Source organism: Anas acuta, chromosome 8, assembly GCF_963932015.1.
Source record: "Anas acuta chromosome 8, bAnaAcu1.1, whole genome shotgun sequence".
Classification (NCBI taxonomy): Eukaryota; Metazoa; Chordata; class Aves; order Anseriformes; family Anatidae; genus Anas; species Anas acuta.
In genome coordinates, this window is record NC_088986.1 from 19,920,357 (window position 1) to 19,940,518 (window position 20,162).

A 20,162-nucleotide genomic window follows, 5' to 3' on the forward strand; every position below is an offset into this window, starting at 1 on the left:
GCTGCGGGTTTACCCGTGGAAGTACATGTGCTAAAGCACGTCGAGCCCAGATTTTTCCACACGTTGGGAGGATTATTTTAGGAGAAACACAGGTGCACACACCCACTTACTTGGGAAAAAAAATAGGCCATGCTATTTGACATTTTAAATAATAAAAATAAAACTTGGAGATGCGATTGCTGAACCAGCCTGATCAGCCTGAACCTGCTGGCTGCTTTTATCAACTGGCATAGAGCATTCTCCGTGAGCAATGGCTTAGTATTCAGAGCTCACTTTGAATCCAAAAGCACCCCTAGAGATATTCCTGATGTCTAAAACCAGAACAGAGTTATGAATAAAATTGTAGCATTCCTGAGGGCTACACAGCACAATAGTAGGCGATTTGCTGCTTAATCCAGGGGATTGCCACCCTTGTGGAGGGCAGGCAGCTGCTCCCCACCTTGTGTCCCAACACAGAGGTTTCATCTGGTTGCTAGATGGGCACAGCAGAGACTTGTCGGGGGCAGCAACGCGACCTGTGCTTGATCAGCTGTGACAAGGGGGCTTCAGGTGGGACCACGGGTAACTTCCATGCATGCTGAAAAGCTGGGGTGTTCGCTGTGCTCCGATGGTCAGCTGGCCCTCCTTGGGTGAGGAGAGAAGGTGGCTTCATTTTGGGATTCACAGTGTTTGACTCTGTATGAAGTCTTTTTCACTGCTGGTTGTGTTGGAAACAGTTGATACTGGTCACTGCTGGGTAAGGGAGGTACCGAGAGAGCTTGATACTATCATTTTTCATTCCCATTTGGGTGAAAAAAACACCCTGTAAGCTTACCCTGAATGCTGCCAAATGCCATTTCAAGTGCTATGAAAGGAGTGTTATGTTTCCTTATCTGAAGGCTGCTGTAAACTTCCCAGCGTCATTAATACAAGAAAAGCAAATGGAAGCAAGTGACATTTCAGAAGCACAGCGGCAGTAATGAGTGCTTAGCCAGAAACAGCACATACCTCACCTAAGTAACGCTTTCCCGTCTATCAGAAGATCCCGTCCCTGTCAGCTAGCAGTAAGACATTCCTGGGGGTGGAGTGAGAGTGAATTTATCTTGGGAGTGAGCAGGTTTTGCTTTGCTAAGCTAGCTGGTTTGCTCAATTCAGGAATTTTCCATTCACCTCTGTTATCCACCAGCACAGAAATCCCAACAAATGTAATTAGGGCTACTTACCTTAATTAGTTAAAGGTTATCTGCGGCTCACCTGTCCTTCTGCGAGCTCTCCTCCGTCATCTTGACTGCTCGGGTGAACCGTTTCTCCAAAAATTGCTGCTTTGGAGGTATGCTTTCAAAATATGTCGCGTGAGGGACTGTGCTCTTGCTCCTTGGGGAAGGCAGCTGCAAGGTAGAGCTGGTGTTACACAGAGAAGTGCTATTTGATTCAAAGCTGCACTATGTGGTTTTTGTAGTTTTTTGACAGATTATTCATCAGTTCAGTAGTCTGAAATATTTGGGGAGGGGTGGGGGTGACTGTATTGAAATTCTGGCAAGAATGCATGGTGTGGCCTGGGGAGGTAGTCACGGGTATCTCCATGCTTGCTGCCTTTTCCTTTCCAGTGTTTGCTGCTTCCACCAGCTTAGCTCACAAGTTTTAGTCTAACCGTATTGAAATACTTATTAAAATTTTGTGCTCTGTTTCATGTTGAATGTAGCACAGACTGTTAACGTGAATGCAAACTGCAGGTTCACAGAGATCTGGAGGCAGCTCAGCCATCCTAGCTTGAAATAACAGCTGAAAAACATCCTTTTTAAAGTGAAGATACGCATTAGCCAACATCCAAAATCAGTTGTTAGTTCCTGTGATTGCTAGTTAGAACATGCCAAAATTGTCAGCCCTCTGTTAAGGAGATATGTGAGAATTACTCAGGCAATGGTACATTAGAAGCCTGTAGATCGAGCTCTGTTAAGTCATCAAACCCCTTCTGTTGAAGGTGAAAAAAGGAAATAGAGATTCGGGCTCTTAATTCCTTACAAATAAAAATGCCTGTTCTCTAAATCAGCAGAGGGATCTGAGTAGCTGCAGCTGCCGAGCACGTCTGATAATTTGCATTCCCCACCTCCTGCCCTTATTGCAGAATTAAATTGGTCCCTCATTAACATGGCAGTGTTTGTTGTTACACTGCGCGCTCTCTCCCCTGTGCATACATGACTATTCAAATGTAATCTCAGGCCGTGCTCAGAGCCTCTGAGCGATTGCCAGCGAGGCGGGGGCACTGTGGGAAGTTATTTTCTTTACCTCTCACAACAGGTGCCTTTGTCAGCGCGCCGCGTAGGCACCCGTGCTCCTGCCTGGGCGAGCCGAGGAGCAGCGCCTTGGAGCATTACACTTTCAACTTCTCCTACAAAAACAGAAAAGAAAAAAAAAACACACAAGGGTGATGAAGCCAGAGGAAGCGGTCATTTAAAGTACTTCTGAAAACATGAGCAGATTTTAGCATATCAGGTATGATTTTTTTTTATAGGTGACACAAAGAGCAAACCTCTGAGCTGGATGTTGCTTCAGGATCTGAATCTGAAGTGTCCCTGCTGCGGGAAATAATTGGAAAAACTCTGTAAGCCTTTGAAGAAGGATAAAGATTTTTAAAAAAAAATTATAGAGGCATTTCAAGGAAAAAATACCTTTCTTCATCCTGCAAGGGTTAAGCATGATCAGAAGCTGCTTTAGACTCCAGGATTTAACCTCAAGTACTGCATTTTTGTTTGCTATAAGCCTATTAGAATTCTCTCTGTTTCCTAGCAATAACATGTAATTTCTCCCCCTATTTAAGTGAAATACATGTTGGGTTTTTAATCCTGAACGCTACAGCTGTTGCTCAAATTTCCTATTCAAATGCAAATAGCACCTGGTTCTACTTAGACATCCATGTAATCTTTGACAAGGATACTTCAAGAGCACAGGAAAAAGAGAGCAGTGAGGTGCATCTTGCCCTGCTCACTCTGGAAAGCAAGAGCCTAAACATCTGCTACCGGCAAGTTGAACTGGATACTTCTACCAGGTTTGCAGCACCCAGCACATACTCTTTTTTTGGGACAAATGCACATCTGAAGTGATTTATGCTTCTCGAGCAGGTACAATTTTTATATATATATTTTTTTCCAGGAAGAACAAAAGGCTTACAGAGAGGAGAATGTAGCAGAGGAATCTAAGCAAAAGTGCTGGCTTAGTTAGAAGTTTTACCTTGCCAAAGTATCCTGAGAAGAGTTTCTTCTGGGGATGTGTGTTTGTTTTGCTTTCCAAACTATTTATTATTTTCTAGATTTTCACTTATAGCTTTGAGAATATTGATTTTTATTTTTTTTTTCCACATTTTTTTCCTCACACTAGCTTTTTCTCTGTGTCAGATGTTACAATAAGTGAACTGGCAAGTCAGAAGTAATTTGAAAGACAACTTTGCTGCTTAGGGCTCTGAGACAAGATAGCATATTGCTTAACTGAAAGCAAAGCAGTCCTGGATTCAGGTTAAAAACCTTCTGCTGTGAATATTTTCAATTGGATAAATTGGTTTTATTTCAATTGTGGAGGTTCAAGCTGATTCAAGGAAGATTTTACGTATTTCATTTGCGCTTTGCACAACTGTTTTACTGTGTTATGAATGGAAACTGAAGGACTCTTTTGTGGGGGGGTTGTGACTTGAGACCATCATCTTCCTGTGAAAAGCAAGGAACCAAGTGGCACAAAACACAGTTCAGCTCTGCCTACAAGAGAAGGTGAATGTTTCTTCAGAGTTTCAAAGGAGAGATTTAGAAACTCATGGAAATCTCCAGGGAACGTTTGAAAGAAATCATCATAACACTGTTCTCTGTGAACTTACAAACAAGCCAAAAGAACTAATTCCCTGGGAAGCAAACCTCTGCTGAACAAGAATATCAGCTTTCTCTGGAGGAAAGCTAGGTATAAAGAAAAAACTATCGTTACCAAGTTTGAGAACAACAGAAGGGATTCCAGTTCTGCTGCCAAGTGCTGGTGGATCATTTCTTGATTAATTCTGATCTGGTTTGGCTACTGCTTTTTCACCTGCAGCCTAATACTGGAACTTAAACTACTTGCTGGGATTTTTTCAAACTTCAGGAGATGCTTTTGCAAGTGGGCTGTTGAGAATATGAGCAGGTGTTTCATACGCGCTTCCTGTAAAGCACCCTCCCTGTAAGGCACCCTCGAGAGGGAAGCCTGTGTGGGAGCTGGTTTGCTAGGTCATATTTTCTCTTGTGACACTCCTTCCTCGTTAGCTTCTTCAGGTGGGTGTGAACAACTGACAAAGAACTGAGCCAAGGTTCAGGCTCGGATCGTGAACCTGCTCTCGCTGCTAACGGCAGCTTGCCGGCAAAATGATGGAAGAGATCTCCATAATGGTGGCTTACGATGCCCATGTTTTTAGCCAGCTGTGTGATGAAGACTTTCTAGCCAATCTGGTGGCAGTCAGCAAACCCAAATCTGTGGTAGGTGTTCCTCTTGCTCCTTTGTCAGTAGTGCTTAAGGTTATACTCTTTACAGTGGTTCAGTTCTTCTGCTGAAAACTATGTATTATTTATCTATTTTTTCTCTTTTATTACCTTTTCAGCAATTTACTTTTATCAACAGAATTAAAATTAACCCTTTATTTCAGTGGAGATAAGATTATAAGATTATTAAAATAATATCTTTCTGGGTTGCTAAGTTTAGAAGAGGACAACCTGCTTAGTAGCAAAATAATTGAAGTAATATTTTGGAAATCCTACTGAAATAAACTGAACTCTTCCAACAGTGGAATTGGCACTAAATGCTGTAAGCTCTTCCTGTGTCTGAGCACGTCAGTTAAAGATTCAGGCCTGGGGTCAGTGATATAGGTCACTGTCAGTCACTGAATCTCTGAGGATGATTTAACGCTTTCCTATGATATTCTGAAATCAACTTAAGTACCTGTAGGAACTTCTTAGTCAAATTGTCTCTTGCTTTTTTCATAAGTAGCGTATTTGTGTAAGTTCCATGCAGTGAGAGTGTCTGCTGCCCCCATGGAGATCCCAGCTCTTCTAGGGAGCTGCACTGAAGTCGCTGGTTTGAACTCTGAAATTTGGTGCCAAACTTCATCTTTGGTCTCAAATCATACAGCTGAGCCCCTGTGTGAGTCAATCAACCTAGAATGAGTTGAAAGAAGGCTTTGAAAATATATGAATGTCTAGATGTGGAGCCTAGCTTGAAAGCAGATACTGTTCAAATTTCACTGTGAATACAAACCAGGCTAATTATTTAGCAATCCAATTAAGCATTTGTGTTTGCAGATTTTGGTCTGTGAAGGTATCCACGCACTAAGTACATCTTAAAGCTACCTGAGGTGGTTCGTTAAACTGCAACAAAGGAGGTGCTCTCAGAAGAGAATAATTTGGCTTTCTTGCCACACTGTGTAAAACCTCCCTACGTGTATTTCCTGCTTGGGGTTTTTCTGCCTGTGCATGAATTCATCTTCTGCATCTCCCCCAGACCCTCACACCTGAACAAGGGTTTGTCCGGTCCCTTTGGTTGGGATGCCCTTCGCTGTCTCACCTGGACGTGAGGCATGCTGGAGCAGCTGGCTATCAGTACGTAGCTAATCAGCATGGCAATCCAGACAAGCTGTGTGCTTCCACGTGCCTTGGTTAGAGACCAGGCTCCACGTAGCTTTTATCTTAGCCAGTGTACCAGGGACTGCCTGCTGTGCTGGGGTCTCCTGGGTGAGCTGACGTGCTGCTGTGCTCTGGGGCCAACCCTAGTTGGTTAGATAAGAGTCCGTGCGGTAAGGAAGCACGTCATGGGTGGCTTACCCGATAATTTAGATCTTGGAAAAGTGCTGCTTAGATGGCTTCAGTGGTGGCCTCTGTGCTCTATGGCTTCGGAGCAGAAACAAAGGATGGTGCCTTATGGACCTGGCTCGGGGTGCGTGGATTGCCCTGGGTCAGGAGTGCCACGTAACAGCTCCTCCAGGTGCTCGCCCTGCTGAAGAGGTGATGAAATAACTTTTTTTTTTTTTTTAGTGATTTCTCAGTGAAGTAACTGCTTACCTCCTAGCAAACAAATATTATGAGAGGAAAAAGTATCATTATTAATGTTTTTGATAAGATGAGTGGCTGACTTTCCTGCAAGTGTGTGTTCTTAGCAGCTCTGTTGCTCCCCTGAATTAAGGAGCATTAACATGTTTCAGTGCATTATGCTGCCAGTCACTAAGTGAAGGTGGTTGTTTTTTTTTTTTTCAGGATTTACATAGGAAATATCTGCTCTTTAAAATTGTTTTTGAAATATTTAAGATATGCTAACAGTGGTGCAGTCAACCTAAGTAGGTTTAAGATGAAGCTCAACAAAATGGTGATAGGATTAAAGGATGCGTGGGAGCCTGTGCTACTATGGCATGACTCAGAAAGTTTCTTTCGGTTCTCTGTTGCTACGTTTAATCATGGGACAAGTGGGGATATGTTGGGGCAAATCCTACTGACTCTGTCCTGGTCGCTTTACCAGATTGCGCCAAAGTACGTACTGTCCGTAAAGCAAGGTTCTGCAGAACGAATTTGCAGAGTTTTCCTTTATTCTGAGAGTTTTTTTACCATCATAAGTGTTTTTGTACTTGGGGATTCATCTGTTTGTTTGCAAAATCAAGGCTTTGCTATTTTTCAAGGTGTTTCTAGTATGCTTTTCTGGCTGCAGATAAAAGTTAAAATATGATTCCAGTCGTATTTCCAAATGGAAAATGGGAGCATTTCAGTGGGAAATGTAGCGGTGCTTTTAGCGTTGCTTTCAATGCAATACCAGACAAGTTAGTGGGAGTACTTGCTCTCTGTAACAAACCTTGTACGGTACCAGCAGGTATTTGCTGTGTGTTTCAATGGCAATTAACTCCGGGTGGTATTAATTCAATTTCAGTGTTTTGGGGGAATAATGAAAAATAATTTAAAACAGAGGATGCCATAAAGGTAGGTGATCTGAGATAAAGTTTTGTTAGACATGCCCCAAAGCTACACTGTGTGACAGCAGTCCTGTAAGGTATCTTTTCATAAACCTAGTCCTGTTGCAGTGTGACCGTGGCACCTGGGGTATTTGCTCTGTAGTCTTGCTCTCTGCCGGTTTGCATCTTAGGTAATCACTTGCACCTGTGCAAAAGGAGTTTGCACTGTTAACCATCATGATATGGTCTCGAGGAGGGGCAGCTGGCTATGGCGAGAAGGAAGCACATGGAATCAGACAAATGGTGTCAGTAAGTGTGGGATCAGGATAACCTTCCCTTAGTTTGCTATGTCCTTGAGGGAACATTTCTTTATGTTACTCTGAGGCTACATTGCACAGAAGTGCAAAGAAGCATGTAAGTTGACTGCTGTGTTACTTTGTGCAAGAACTGAGTAGCTTTCCTCTAGGGAATTTAAATTCTCAATTTATCTGCAGAAAACTTGGATCCGAGGAGTTACAAATGTGCTGTGCTAAGTGGTATAATCCTCTTAATCCAGGGTTGAAGGACATTCTTCTGGAAAGCTTCGTTGTATTCTCATTTGCCTGCCTGCCTTGCCCCTCTGTTTAGGGGGATTATCAGGCATTTTACAGAAATCCTTTGTGGTTAGACACCAGCAGACCCTGCCACAATGATTTCTCTGTTTCCCATAGAGGCAGTGGAGGCAAACTGAGGAGGTGAGAGGGGACAGGTTCACGGCACAGCGGGTGGAGAGCTGAGGGGCCTGGTCAATGCCCAGGGTGCAGGGGTCTGTGGCCGGACCCCTGGCACCTGGCTAAAAATTGGTTTTGGGGTTGCCAGTGGGCTCAATGCTGAGGGTTGGTGCTGTTTAACATCTTCAGGCCTAGCCACTAACAGAGGACGAGCCCTCATTTTCAGCTGGCAGAAACTTGGTTTTCAGGTGGCAGAACCACAAGGGTGCATCTCAAGTACTGAAACCCATTGAGAGCTGCTGACAGAAAGGGATATTCCCAACCAGAGCGAGTTCGGCAGGGAGCTACAGACTCTTCTCAGAGATTCACAATGAAAATGCAAGAGGAATGGTCATGATTGGCAGCAAAGCAAATTCTGGTTTAATATAAGGGAAAGCAATTCTGCTGGGGGAGCCCCCAGCATCTCCATCCTTGGAGGCTCAATAATTGAGCTCATGCTAGAAGCTTTCAATGATTGAAGCTTTCAGTAATTCAAGCTAGTCCTGCCTAAGCAGGAGGCTGGACCACATGCCCAGTGGAAAGCCCTTCCAATCTCCATTTGTAAGTTTGTAATTCTGTCGTATCCTGTGGGGTCTCGCAGTTAGGAGGAGCTGCCAGCACATGAGAACTACATTTCTGTGGGTGGTATTATCCCCAGCTTGCTGCTGTTGCTGCTGCCAAAAGAAGAAAAAGAGTTTGGGTGGTCACTGTTACTAGGACTGGCTCTTTCCAGCAGATTTAATCCTCATCCGTGCCCTTCCCATTATCCTTCCTTTCTCTTTTCCCTTCCCAAAAGAAGCAGGGATCCAGCTCTCAGGAGCTCTGTAGGAGCTCTTGTCTCTGCCCCTGCTCCTCCATAGGGCAGGGTCAGATTCTGCCCTAATCCTCTCGCCTTGTCTTTGGAGAAGCATAATTTTTCTTTTATATATATATATATATATAAATAAATAAATATATATTATAAAAATATATATTTATATATATATAAATATATATATATATTTATATATATATATAAAATATATAAAATATATATTATATAAAAATATAATATATAAATATATAAATATAAATATATATATATATATTTTTATATATATATATATATATATATATATATATATATATAAATAAGAAATACAATAACAGTTTGTTATAATCAGGTAATCCCAGAAGAAAAAAAGAAACATCTAATCATTTTTGTCTTTCCCTTCTCTTGATCATTCAAGTCCCTTGTCCTCTATGATAGCAGCACTCAGCTATGTTCCCTTTAAAAATCCATGGACTTTTAAAACTTTTGTGTGTTTCACTCATAACCTGTCATCCTTGTGGTTTCTATATCTTTGATGCAGTTTCTTCTACCAGTACAAATCTTCAGTCTCCCAAAAAGTCAAATGAGGCTTGTTTATGTGAAGTAATAAAGACAACAAATATCATCTGAATTTTTATTTATAAAATAATACATACAACCTATTATGCTTTAAGGAGTCAGCTCTCCAATGTTATCTTCTTCCCCTGAAGCTCATCAGGATTTGAAATGGGTAAAGAAACTGCTCGTGTGAAGCTGATGAAATGGGCAGTAGTGTCAGCCTGTGGTTTGCTTGGTAACTCTTACTTCAGATTTGACAGCGTGACTAATGAATATTAGTTGGCTAGCAACTTTTTTTCTCATCAAGACTTGATTGATGCCTTCGGATGCTAAAACTAAGCACGTTTAAAATAAAATGCCTTGTTTCCTGTGTTTTAAACTTTAAAATTCCAGCATAATTAGGAAAATGGGCACAGCTTCCACAGCGACAGCGTGAAACACCTGTATGTGAAATCCTTTTAGGCCAGAGAGGCATTAACCTCCCTGCAATGGGGAAGCTCCTGGTCCTTTCTGCTGTTAATAACACAGCCTTAATTATGGAGCAGGCACTTGGCTGATAACACTCAAAGTGCTTGTTTAATGTACATAAATCCAGCCCTAAATGTGCGTCTTATAAACAGTGGAGCAGCGTATGTTTTACGGCACGGTACTGTGCAGCTGGCGTGGAGTTTGACTCTTCTTCCTGCCTAGCTGACCTTCTTCACTCATTAAACATGGAAATGAGTAATTGGTGCTAAAATACCTCGGGCTGCTTGTTTTTACATTGCATCCCATTTGCTTTCTGCCATCCTGGTCCTCCAGCTTGTGGCACCGAAATGTCTTGGCAGCTGTGCATTACTGCTGCAGGGCAGAAGTGGACAGAGGTGAAGCCGCAGCCCTTGGTGCAGGGGCAGAAAGCAGCCAGCTCCCTGCTGTGCCGCTGGCTGGCAGCTCTGCTGGGTCCCTTCTTGTTCCTCTGAGGGTTTCCTCTTTCTTCTTGGTGCTCTGTGGTACAACCCACATCTTGCAGCGTGGTTGAGTAGTCCTTGGTTGTCACTGAGGTTCAATTGCTTGCAAATGAGAGGGGTGGTTCATCCTGCCTGCTGCTTCACAGAGGTCAAGGCTAGACTGGTCTTCATCCTTGGATCATCTAAGCTCCATCTCTTTCATTTAGTTCCATTCCAATAACACTCTTAAACCCAAAAGCATTAAAATGTGAGTAAAGTACTTCCTCTGGAAAAATCATCTAGCTCGTTGAGTGTAAGAGGAGGTATGAGAGGTATCATTTCCATGGCAGTCTGTTAATCTCTCCCCGTTGAAAATTATGTTTCTGATTCCTCACTGAGATCTATTCAAGTTTCAGCTTCCCATCTTGGCTCTGGCATGTGTTTTTGCCTCAGAATGAGGCTTCCTGTACTACTCTGTATTTTATCCCTACGAAGGTACTTACCTGCTGCGACCAGCTCAGCTCTGTGCCCTCTACAATCTGAGGGGCTCGAGCTCCTGCCCCTCCTGCTGTGGGGCATTTACCAAGTGCACGCAGCAGCTTGGTGACTTTGCTCTGTGTCCTCTTCGTGCTTTTCCCCCCTCCCCTCAAGTGCATATCACAAAAACTAGATGTAGTGTTGGCCTCAGTGGTGATTTAGGGTTAAAACTTCTTCCCTGGCCACTTCATTTTTCCTGTCCTTGTGCACCACAGGGTTCCCCCGGCCTCTGTTGCAGCCTTGCACTGAAGGTGGGATTAGATTTCCTTTGTTGCAAAAAAGGTTTATTATTTCCCACCCTTCTCTCTACCCTAGTTTTTGGTCCCAGTCCCGCACCGTGCTGTATTGCTTCCTGAGAGGTGCCGAACCACCAGCTTTTGGGGTAGTGATGGAATCATTGCTATTAAATAATAATAATAATAAAGTTACTTTGGAAGGATTATTTTGGTCAGCTTGTCACCGAGTAGTGGAGGAGGAGCCCGGCCCTGTCCAGTGGATGGCAGGCTGTTCTCATACCCTGGGCCTCCCGTTTGGCTGCCCCTGGTCTCAGAGAGCAAAAGGGTTTGTGGGGTGACGCAGTGCAAGGGGGGGCTCTGCTGGGACTCACCCTGGGATTGGAGGGGAGGCCTGCTGCTCCGGGGTCACCACAGTGAAGTGCTTTGCTGAAGTGAGCTATTTGACAGCAATTCAGACACATCCCTGCAGTTTTCTGGTCCTCTTGTTCTGTTCTGCTCTTCCTAGCCACGTGTCATCTGCAGATTTCATCAACAGGATTGGATTTTTCACTTCCAGGTCACTGATGTAACATCTGACAGAGCCAGATCTTTACGAGTCCCAGAAGAAACACTTTTGAATATCATTAACCAAACATGAAAAATGTCACTGAGTAGCAATTGCCTTTGGTAATGGTGTTCTGTTGTTTGGTTTTGACCCATCTCCTAAGCTTTTAAATTCATGCTATTATATACTCTTCCGTTTTTTGTTACTTTGTTTTGTTTTGTTTTTTCAATCTGTCATGTGGTAGTGAACCCAGTGCTAGAAAAGCCCAGTAAAGCTGTAAAGTTACTTTTATTAGAGGAAAAAAATAGAACGGTATCTCCACTTCACAAAATCACATTGATGTGGAACCGGCCACATTCCTGTGCCAGTTATCAGCTGGATCCTTATCAGCTTATCAGAGCTGGGGTGTGTGGTTTTCTGGGTTTCAGCTAACCAACTGAAGTGATCCAGGTGATTTGATTTGTGCCTTGCAAATACTGGTAATAACAGAATTCTCTTTTAGTCTAAGTGAATCTCTGCTGTGTTCAAGGATTTACTAAAAATGAACATCAGTGGGCCAGAGACCTCCTCTGCTAGTTTTGTCAGTACTTCTCTACTGCCTGAAACTGTACAGCCTGGTTTCCAACACAGTAGCGCTATTTTCTGGACACTTCTGACTCTTCTGCATAATATTTTTGAGCTCTATTAATGTATGTGAACAGCAGAGGAATCCTATTGTTTCCAATATGCTGTAGAATAAATTCTGTATTGGCCTTCATTAGGCTGAACTTGAAACTTTTTATGTTCTGCTTTTAACATTTTTTTGTCACATTTTTTGTCACTTTTTTCCTGTTCAATAACCTGTATTATTTTCCATTCATGTCTTCTTTTCTTCATGATTAAATGTGCTTCTTCTTGCTGTCCTCATATAGTAATTGGATCAAGAAGGATTTAATCAAACAATCTTTCTGATTAAGCACTTAAGAGTGGGATATTTCAGTATTTTGGAGCTTCCTCATTTTCTTCTCAGAAATAATTCCAGGAAAATTGATACAGGCTTTCTAGGTACTCTGTAAACTCCACCACTGTTACAAGCACATTTGGGAGAAGTAAAATAAGTTTCCAGACATGATCCGTTCACTAAGCCTTTAGGTTCATTGACCTGGAATGTGTTGGGTATCAGTATAAATGTCTGCAACTGAAGAAGTGTAGGTGGCGAGCTACTTTGTACTAGGCCACATTTCATAATTGAAATACAGAAGTAAAGTAACAGCTTATCAGAAGTCCTATGTGAGGCAGCATGCAATTTGCTTCTCTCCCCACAGGTGAGATAGGTCAGGTAAGATTGGTACGGCCACTTCAAATCTCTTAGATACAGGAGCCATCATAAGATGAGAAAGTGAAGTCAGAATAAAGGTTGGAAGCTCCTGAAGTTCAGCCCTCCAGTGTTCTTACCTCACTTCTCACTTCTGTAGGTTGCCATTAATGTAATACATTGCTGCTTACTTAAAGCCACACACAAAACCCAAACTTGTGTGTGCAGTCTTAAGAGATGCAGAGTACACGTTTATCCATTTTCTGTTAATACCTCCATGAGGTTAATCCAATTTGAAAGGAGTGCTGAAACTAGATAAAAATGAAATTCATCTCTTTATAAAGCCTAATTTTTTAATTATTAGAATGTGAATAAAAGGTTCATACAGGTGAATGTATTAGTTAAAATATTCTGTGTTCGTTATCTACAACTGTTGTCACTCTTTGAAACCCGTTCTCGGGAGAATTTGACACATTTAACTCCCGACCTTGTCTCTGGATGTACATTCCAGTTTCTCTTACCCTGGTGTTTGCGCTTTCATGCGCCGTTGTATGCACATCTTTGTTTTTCTGCTTCCTTATAGCTGTGTAAACATGAACTTAGTGCAAAAAAAAAAAAGACCTGGAGTGCTGGTTATGCTGGTCATGTTGTTGTGAAGCTGTAGGCTGTCTTTTGTGCTAAGAAAAATCCCAATGGTTTGATTTCAGAGTAGCATATTAGGTAAGTCAAGGCAGAGTTCAGCATATGCACAAAGCGCCGTGGTTCTGGCAATCCCTGCCGAGTCACAAGGTGCTGCGAGTTGCAGCGTTAGGGAGTTTGTTCAGCCTTTACCCCGGGTGCCACAAGAGCGTGTAGGCAACACCAAGCACACACAGATGGTCCAGGCTGAGCTGTCAGAGCTGTTGAGGCAGCACGGAGTTCAGTTACCCACCAGCTGGGTGCCTGGGTCTTTCCCTGCCAAGAGGAAGGGGAGATGGAAGAGGCAGGCCTGGGACGGAGAGCTCAAAAAGAAAATGGGGCCATGCTGCTGAGGCGGGGATGGCACCAGAGGGTGAAAAAGGTGGGAGTTAGGTGTTGCTGCTAATGTTATCTGACCTTTTCCAGAAAAAGTGGGTGTTTTCGCTTTGTGGGAGCTTTTTCTTTCGTAGAGTCCTTTCTTGAGAGGTGGTGGCAGCCTGGGTTTCCAGCTGGCCTTGGTATCGTGGCCATGTGTGGCCTTCGGCCCCTCCTGCCTGACGCATGCCTCCTGCTGCTGCCAGTGCCGAGATGCTGCTGGGCTTCCACCTGCTGGATGGTGAGGTGGTGAGTCCCGGTTCATCAGCAGTGGGTTAACCTGGCAGCGTTTCGTAGTTGCAATGGATGAGAGCAAGTCTTCTGTGTGGGGGTTTATAGCTTGTGTTTGCCACTCACTACGCCCACCTCGTCTCTCTCAGGGCTGGTGAGCAGCGGTGCTGTGCGCTCCCTTCCCCAGAGGTGCTCTCCAGCAGCACTCACAGCCTGTCACCAGGCAGCTGATGCTCTCAGACTCTCTGAGCCTGCCTCCAGTGACCTGCTGGCTCTGTGACAAGAGGCTTTGCAGGTCCCATATAGGCTGAAAAATACACAAAATATGGCAAAACCCAAAAGCCTTGTTAAAGGCACAGAGGAAACCTCGGCAGATGAAGGATTGTAAAGCTATCAGAGCAGGGCAAGCATTAGTTATCTGCCTAAAATACTGCCATCATTGAGTGTTTCCAATACCTGGGAAACCGGGCGGTGTCTGACGTGCATTTTCAAAAGGCCTTCATTTATTGTGCTGTTTTAAACAATGAGGTTTTTATTTTGAGGCTTTTAGCGGTGTTTTTTTTTATGGGGTTGGGCAAGTAGAAGGAAGGCATGGCTTTTGAGAAAATGTGGTAAAAGTTGTGTTAATTACTGAAAGGGAGGTAAGAGTATTTGATGTAACAGAAATGGCTGCGGAGCCCTGAGTGCAAGTGTATAATGATACAGCCGTAATAAAGAAGACGTACGTATTTTCTGCTTGTGGAGTAATGCACTAGAAAGTAATTGCTCTTAATAACCTGGGGGCTTGAATTATTCATAAAAGTAATGAAAGGTGTTCTTAGCATCAAGGACCTCACCACACATCAGAGAAATCTGACTGCGATTTTAAGGACACTTGCAAATGTAAGTGTGACAGCAGTAAGATTTTCTTAATATTGTGATGCAGAACGATTGATGTAAAACAACATTAACAAAATAATCCATGCTCAGAGAGCACCAGCAGGTTCCTCAGCAATGAACACAGCTAACTCTTGGACATATGGCTTACACTTGCAATCCTCCAGCTCAGGAAGAAGACTTTATATATATAATTTTATTATTATTATTATTATTATTTTTTTAAACAGTCAGCCCTGTGCTGTGCAGGCAGTGTGACAGGAGGCATGATGGGATGTGATAGTTCAGCAGTGTCCTGTGGACAGCTGGTTGCACCAGCCTCGTGGCAGGCTTTGGGTGCATTCAGCTGAGGGCGTGTAAGCTGCAAGCTGTTGGTTCTGTGGGCTAAATCTGTTCAGTGGGACCGGCTTTACAGCCTCGATAACAGCAATATTTTTTACCTGGTTACTGATCAGTTGCTAGCCTCACGTTGGCAATTTCCCGTAAGTGTGCCAGTAGATAGATCGGTGTTAGCAGCAGGATCCTACAGATGGGGCTGGAAAGGGAACACTAACACAGTGCAGCTGCTTCCTCTAGCTGGGGAGAGGTTGTTCCCTTGTGAAGTCACGCAAGAAAATTCCTGTGGGCTTTTTCCTGATTTTCTGATTCTGTTGTCCCAGGGACACAGGTGAAGACTTCACTTCTTCTCTTCCCAGTCCCTTCTGTTTCATTACTGTGATGTGTGAAGAGATGTGTCAAGAAGCCCTGGCCACGGGATTAGATTTTATTCATCCCAGATGTTCAACACTTCATGCTGCCACAGGCTCTCACGTGGCCGTGACAAGGACAAGAGTGATTGAACTGGGACGGAGTCATGGCAGAAAGTTTGAAAACTGCTGCTCAAGTCACACTTCATCCCTTTCAGAAAAAGTGGGGGGCAGTGCAGAGAGGTGGTAGTGGTATTTTGCACATGAATCTGAGTCGTGAGATTTTAGGCACTGCAACGTGAAAAAAACACCTTGGGGCTGGGGGAGAGGAGTGGCTGACATGTCAGCTCTTAGAGTGTACAGGTGACAAACCTGGCACGGTGACCCTCAGTCAGGCAGCATGCCTTTGAGGTGGGATTTATTGGTGAGCCATGTGGGCACCACCAGGGAAAGCACTGTTCTAACGGAGAGTGTTTTGCTGCACCACCATGGCATTCCCTTCTCTCCCAAAAGCCAAAATGATTCCACTTTTTGTTTTTCAAATTTCCTGAGTTTTACCATTTTCTCTGTATTGAGACAGGACAGGATTTCTCCATGGGCTTTTCTAGGGCAGCATGTAGCGTAACGTAACAGTCCTCATTTCTTTTCATTGGCATGGCTTAGATCTACAGCAAAGAACAATGCACCTCGAAATGGGGGATAGCTGACGGTCTGGTTCTGCAGAGTCACCAAGGAGGTGTGTGTGTGTGTATAAAGTATAGACACGTATATACATAGTAAAACCTTTAGCACCAAGTGCTTTATCCTGAAAAGTGTAAGAAAGACATATAACATCACACAGAACTCTTATTTTGCAAGGTATAAACCAACAGATAAGGTCTGTGATGGAAAAACTGCTGCTGTTGGTAGAAAACTCTTATGGAGAGCAGGACCTTGTCCCAAATGTCTGGTCAGCGCATCAGTTCCCCCACCTACCCACTCCTAGCCCGTGTCCTCAGGATATATCAGGATTTCCATTTAGCTTACATAGTCTTCTGTGGCAGAGACCTCGTCATTCAGACATTCTTTAAATTATGTTGGATAATACAAATGACCTACGTACAGACCTCTTCCACCTAGAACGTTTGGAATATTTTAATCCTTCACAACAGTACTCCTGTTGACCAGAGCTGGTTTAAATGCAAAATGGTTGCTTGCTGACAAAGCGGGTGTAGCTGTTTCCCTTCAGCGTGTGCATCTCAGTACTAAAGCCCTTATCTATATGAGAGGAAGCAGTTTTTGTCTGTGAGCAGCTAGACATCCGTTGCAAGTATATAAAATAATCAGCCATTTCTAAGCGCTGCTTTTAAGGCACTCAGGATGTTGGGTGTGGGTTTTTTGTTGTTTTGTTTTTGATGAAACATAGTGTTAAAGTGGATAATAAACCCTCCATAGCTCAAAGTGCAAAGGAATTTTTGAATGCTGAAAACTAATTTGGGAATCTGAAGGTGAATATTTTGAAGAATCTCTGCCACAAGGCATAACGTGCTTCTCTTGAGCCTTTTTTTTTTTTTTTTTTTTTTAATGCAGATTCCCCTGCAGTCCATATATGTGCCTCCAAAACACAAGTACTGCAATGAGTGCCAAAGTACACTCCGGTGTTCAGAGCCACAGACTGGGGAATCTGAATTTCTTGTTCTTTTTCCCTGTGTTGCTGGTGGATTGCTGTATAAAGAAGCTTCACGAATATTTTTTGGCCTCAGCTAACTCTTAACTAAGTTCACTGTACTGTTAACTGAGCCTAACTAAGCAGATCTGTAAACAGAAGGGCCATGGCAGAATAATCTGTTATGCCAGGTTCCACAGGTTTAGATGAATGGAAATATGCTAGAGACTGAAGGCTGACAAAAGGATCTGCTTTTGGAAATCATCCAGCATTGCTGATCGTGGCTACTGCCATTTTGAATGACAGCAAATTGTGCAGGTACACTGTAAGCTTGCAACCTGCCTTTCCTCTTTTTATAAATTTCTATGCGTGTCTCAGCTGCAATTGAGATATTTTAATAATGGGGTGATGTGAAAGAGTTGAATAAAAATAAAAGTTCAAAGCAAAGCTGATTTGCTTTGCCCCCAGCCAGCATTCAGCCTGGATTTGTGTTATCCTGAAGGCTCTCTTCAGGAGGTCTTACACCTACAGAACTGCCAAGGAGATCGTGTACAGAAGGAATAACCCCCAACCCTGCAATGAAGGCACGCTTAGGTGCGCTGTTTCAGAGCAAGCTGTTTTGCTGATATGAAAAGAGCATCTCTGTAAGTTCTTTTTTACAACTACAGGGTAGTGAGAGATGCTGCTCTGCAGCAGGCAGCCAGACAGGTACACATGAAGCAGACAATCTCTCCAGCATAGTGGACCTTTCCAAGGAATTCCAGGCAACATCTCCTTCCTGTCTCTGTAGATGGCAAAGTAACATCTGACATTCAGGGCTCTTACCGTGCTGCTGGCAATGCGTGAGCACGAGCAGAGTAACAGCAGTGCAGACTCACCTTTACCCACTGCGATGGAACCACAGGTTTTGTGCTGCAAATTTGCCCAAAGCCAGGCTGCAGTGAGGATAATGCCAGAATCAGATAAGAGGCTTCTTCACAAAAACTTTTTGACCATGTTGCCCTAAACCTGGGGTGATACAACGTTCAATGAGATTTGTGGTTGTGTTTTAGAATGTGGATGTCAGGGTCCTGGCAGTGATGCTGCAGCAAGGAGAAACAGTGATGAAAATTGTTCCACTTGCTTCACTGCAGGTTTGAAATCAGCCTGTTATCAGCAAGCCCTTCACTGCACAGTGACAAAAGGAGAGGCGGGAATCCTTCGAACTGTGTTCCAGCTTGTGCATTTTCTTTAGGAAAGAGCTGATTTTAATCCCTACATTCATTCTCCATATGAATGCTGCAGAATTTCTTTCTGCAGACTACCCAGTGTGAATGGAATTTTGTGAGAAACTCTGATTTGGCCTTTTTCCTTTCAGACTTTATGCTTGTGGCTAATATTTCATTGGAGATAAAGTTGTTCTGATTGTTTTGCATAATGTCTATATATGACATCCCACTCATCCCCTTTAAAATCTAATCCAAGAGACAAGTCTGTTGTGTCAACATGTTTCTGTGGGTTTTGTTTTTTCTTTTTCATTACTGTATCCTCCCAAAAGAAAAATAAATTGCTTATCTACTTCTGCATCTTATTTCCAGTGCCAGATCTTGCAAGGTGTTTCTTCACGCCTTTTGCCAACCATGCTTTGAAGGAAGGATAATACATCTATCCACATCAATGACTGAGTAGTAAAGCATCAAGTCAGTTTCTTCATGTATTAAATTTGAGTCTTAATTTGGCTTAATGAAGTGCTGAGCTGGACTATCCTTCCTTGAATCTAATTTGTCTTTTAAATATGAAGTATTAATTAGAGAAAAGTGAGACAGCAACTTCAGCTGTGAACAAAGACAATGCATGAAATCTGTTCAGTTTAATTCCACTAATCCACTTTCTGAGGTTCTGTTTAAAGCTTGCCATCTTCACAGGACACACCTCAGAGAACCAAGCATCATGTCAAAATTAGCTTGCTTTTAATACTGTTTTAAACCATTATGTGAAGAAAACTAAGTATGCACAAGCGTAACTGGGATCCCCTCGAGGGGCGCATGTAGCTGTGGTTTTGTGAGAGCCACTTGGAGTCAGTGCTCACTTGCAGAGTGAGGGCTGGGCGCTGGTCCTGGGGTGCCGGCCCTGTCCCCTCCAAACACCACTTGTACTGGGGAGTGCAGCTTAGAGCAGTGGGTAGAGCGGGGCACTGCAGGCTGAGGCACGTGACAGACGGGGGGGAAAAAGGGAAGTGGGGCTGTAGGGTGTCTGTGGCTGCTGTCGGTGCGCACCCTAATCTCCTATATTGGTCACCAGCACGCCACATAACCCCATCTTTGGGGGAATGCAAGTTCCTGGCATCACTCCTAAATACCAAGTGCATATGTAGCCAGGGAAACAACAAATTTTTGACTACTTCAGAAATGGGAAAGGAAAGCATCACACAGTTTGGGCGCTGGCTGTGTGTCCCCAGTGCATTTCTCAGAACCAGAAGGTGTGCAGAGAGATGAATGCTGACTGTACTGGTCACTTGGTGAGACTGTATTTTTGGAGGCTTTATGCAATGCTAGAGAGCAAGAGAAGGGGGAATGTGGGAAAGATGCTCTGCCCTGTGTGGCACTCTGATGATACTGGAAATTGGAAAACAGGTAATGGGATTTTTCTATCTGGATCAGCCTCTGGCTGTCTTCTGCATGTTCAGGAAATCACTTTACATCTCTGCTTCCATTTCCTTGGCTGCCAAATGAACATAATGATAACTACCTCTTCTGAGTGCTCGTGCTTCATTAGAGCAATAAAACATTTCAGAGGAAGGAGTCATAGATGTGTGATTTATTAATCCAGCAAGGTCAGACTGAACTGCCTGTAAACAGCAAAAGAAATTGCAGAATGAGGGAGAGGTCTCTTGGAGCTGAGTGAATGCCGATGCTCGGCATGCTGCCAGTGAGCAGGATTGCCAGGGAAGGTGAAGCAGATCTTTCAAGTCTTGCCTGAACAGGGAGCCAGCTAAAAAACACGTATTTTTTTCTCACCTGAGGCGTATCAGCTCACTGCAGTGACTCCTTGGATGCTCCATGCACCTGTCTATTATTTTTTCCAGAAAGAGTTTTTGTTTGTTCATTTCTTCTGCATGGAC

At 43.4% G+C, this 20,162-nt stretch overlaps 1 protein-coding gene and 1 long non-coding RNA gene across 16 annotated transcripts in view; one reads left to right on the forward strand and one right to left on the reverse strand.

Moving 5' to 3' along the window:
- The window catches only part of RABGAP1L (RAB GTPase activating protein 1 like), a 255,581-nt gene that overhangs the window by 215,244 nt on the left and 20,175 nt on the right, over positions 1–20,162 (forward strand). The window contains exon 1 of one of the 15 annotated variants that reach the window (XM_068690418.1): positions 1,123–1,309. The exons of 12 other annotated variants lie outside the window; for them this stretch is intronic. Coding sequence is in view for 2 of the 3 variants with exons in the window: in XM_068690420.1 (XP_068546521.1) it covers positions 4,356–4,466 (111 nt within the window). In the remaining variant the exon portion in view is untranslated. Of the gene's footprint in view, positions 1–1,122; positions 1,310–3,115; positions 4,467–20,162 lie in introns of those variants that run through there. 2 more of the 15 variants (XM_068690420.1, XM_068690417.1) reach the window with 2 other exon arrangements.
- Positions 1,234–2,836, reverse strand: LOC137860311 (uncharacterized). Its single transcript, XR_011098827.1, has 4 exons — positions 2,649–2,836; positions 2,510–2,555; positions 2,266–2,368; positions 1,234–1,367 (listed from the first exon to the last, which is right to left on the reverse strand). It is a non-coding gene; the product is annotated as an uncharacterized lncRNA (long non-coding RNA).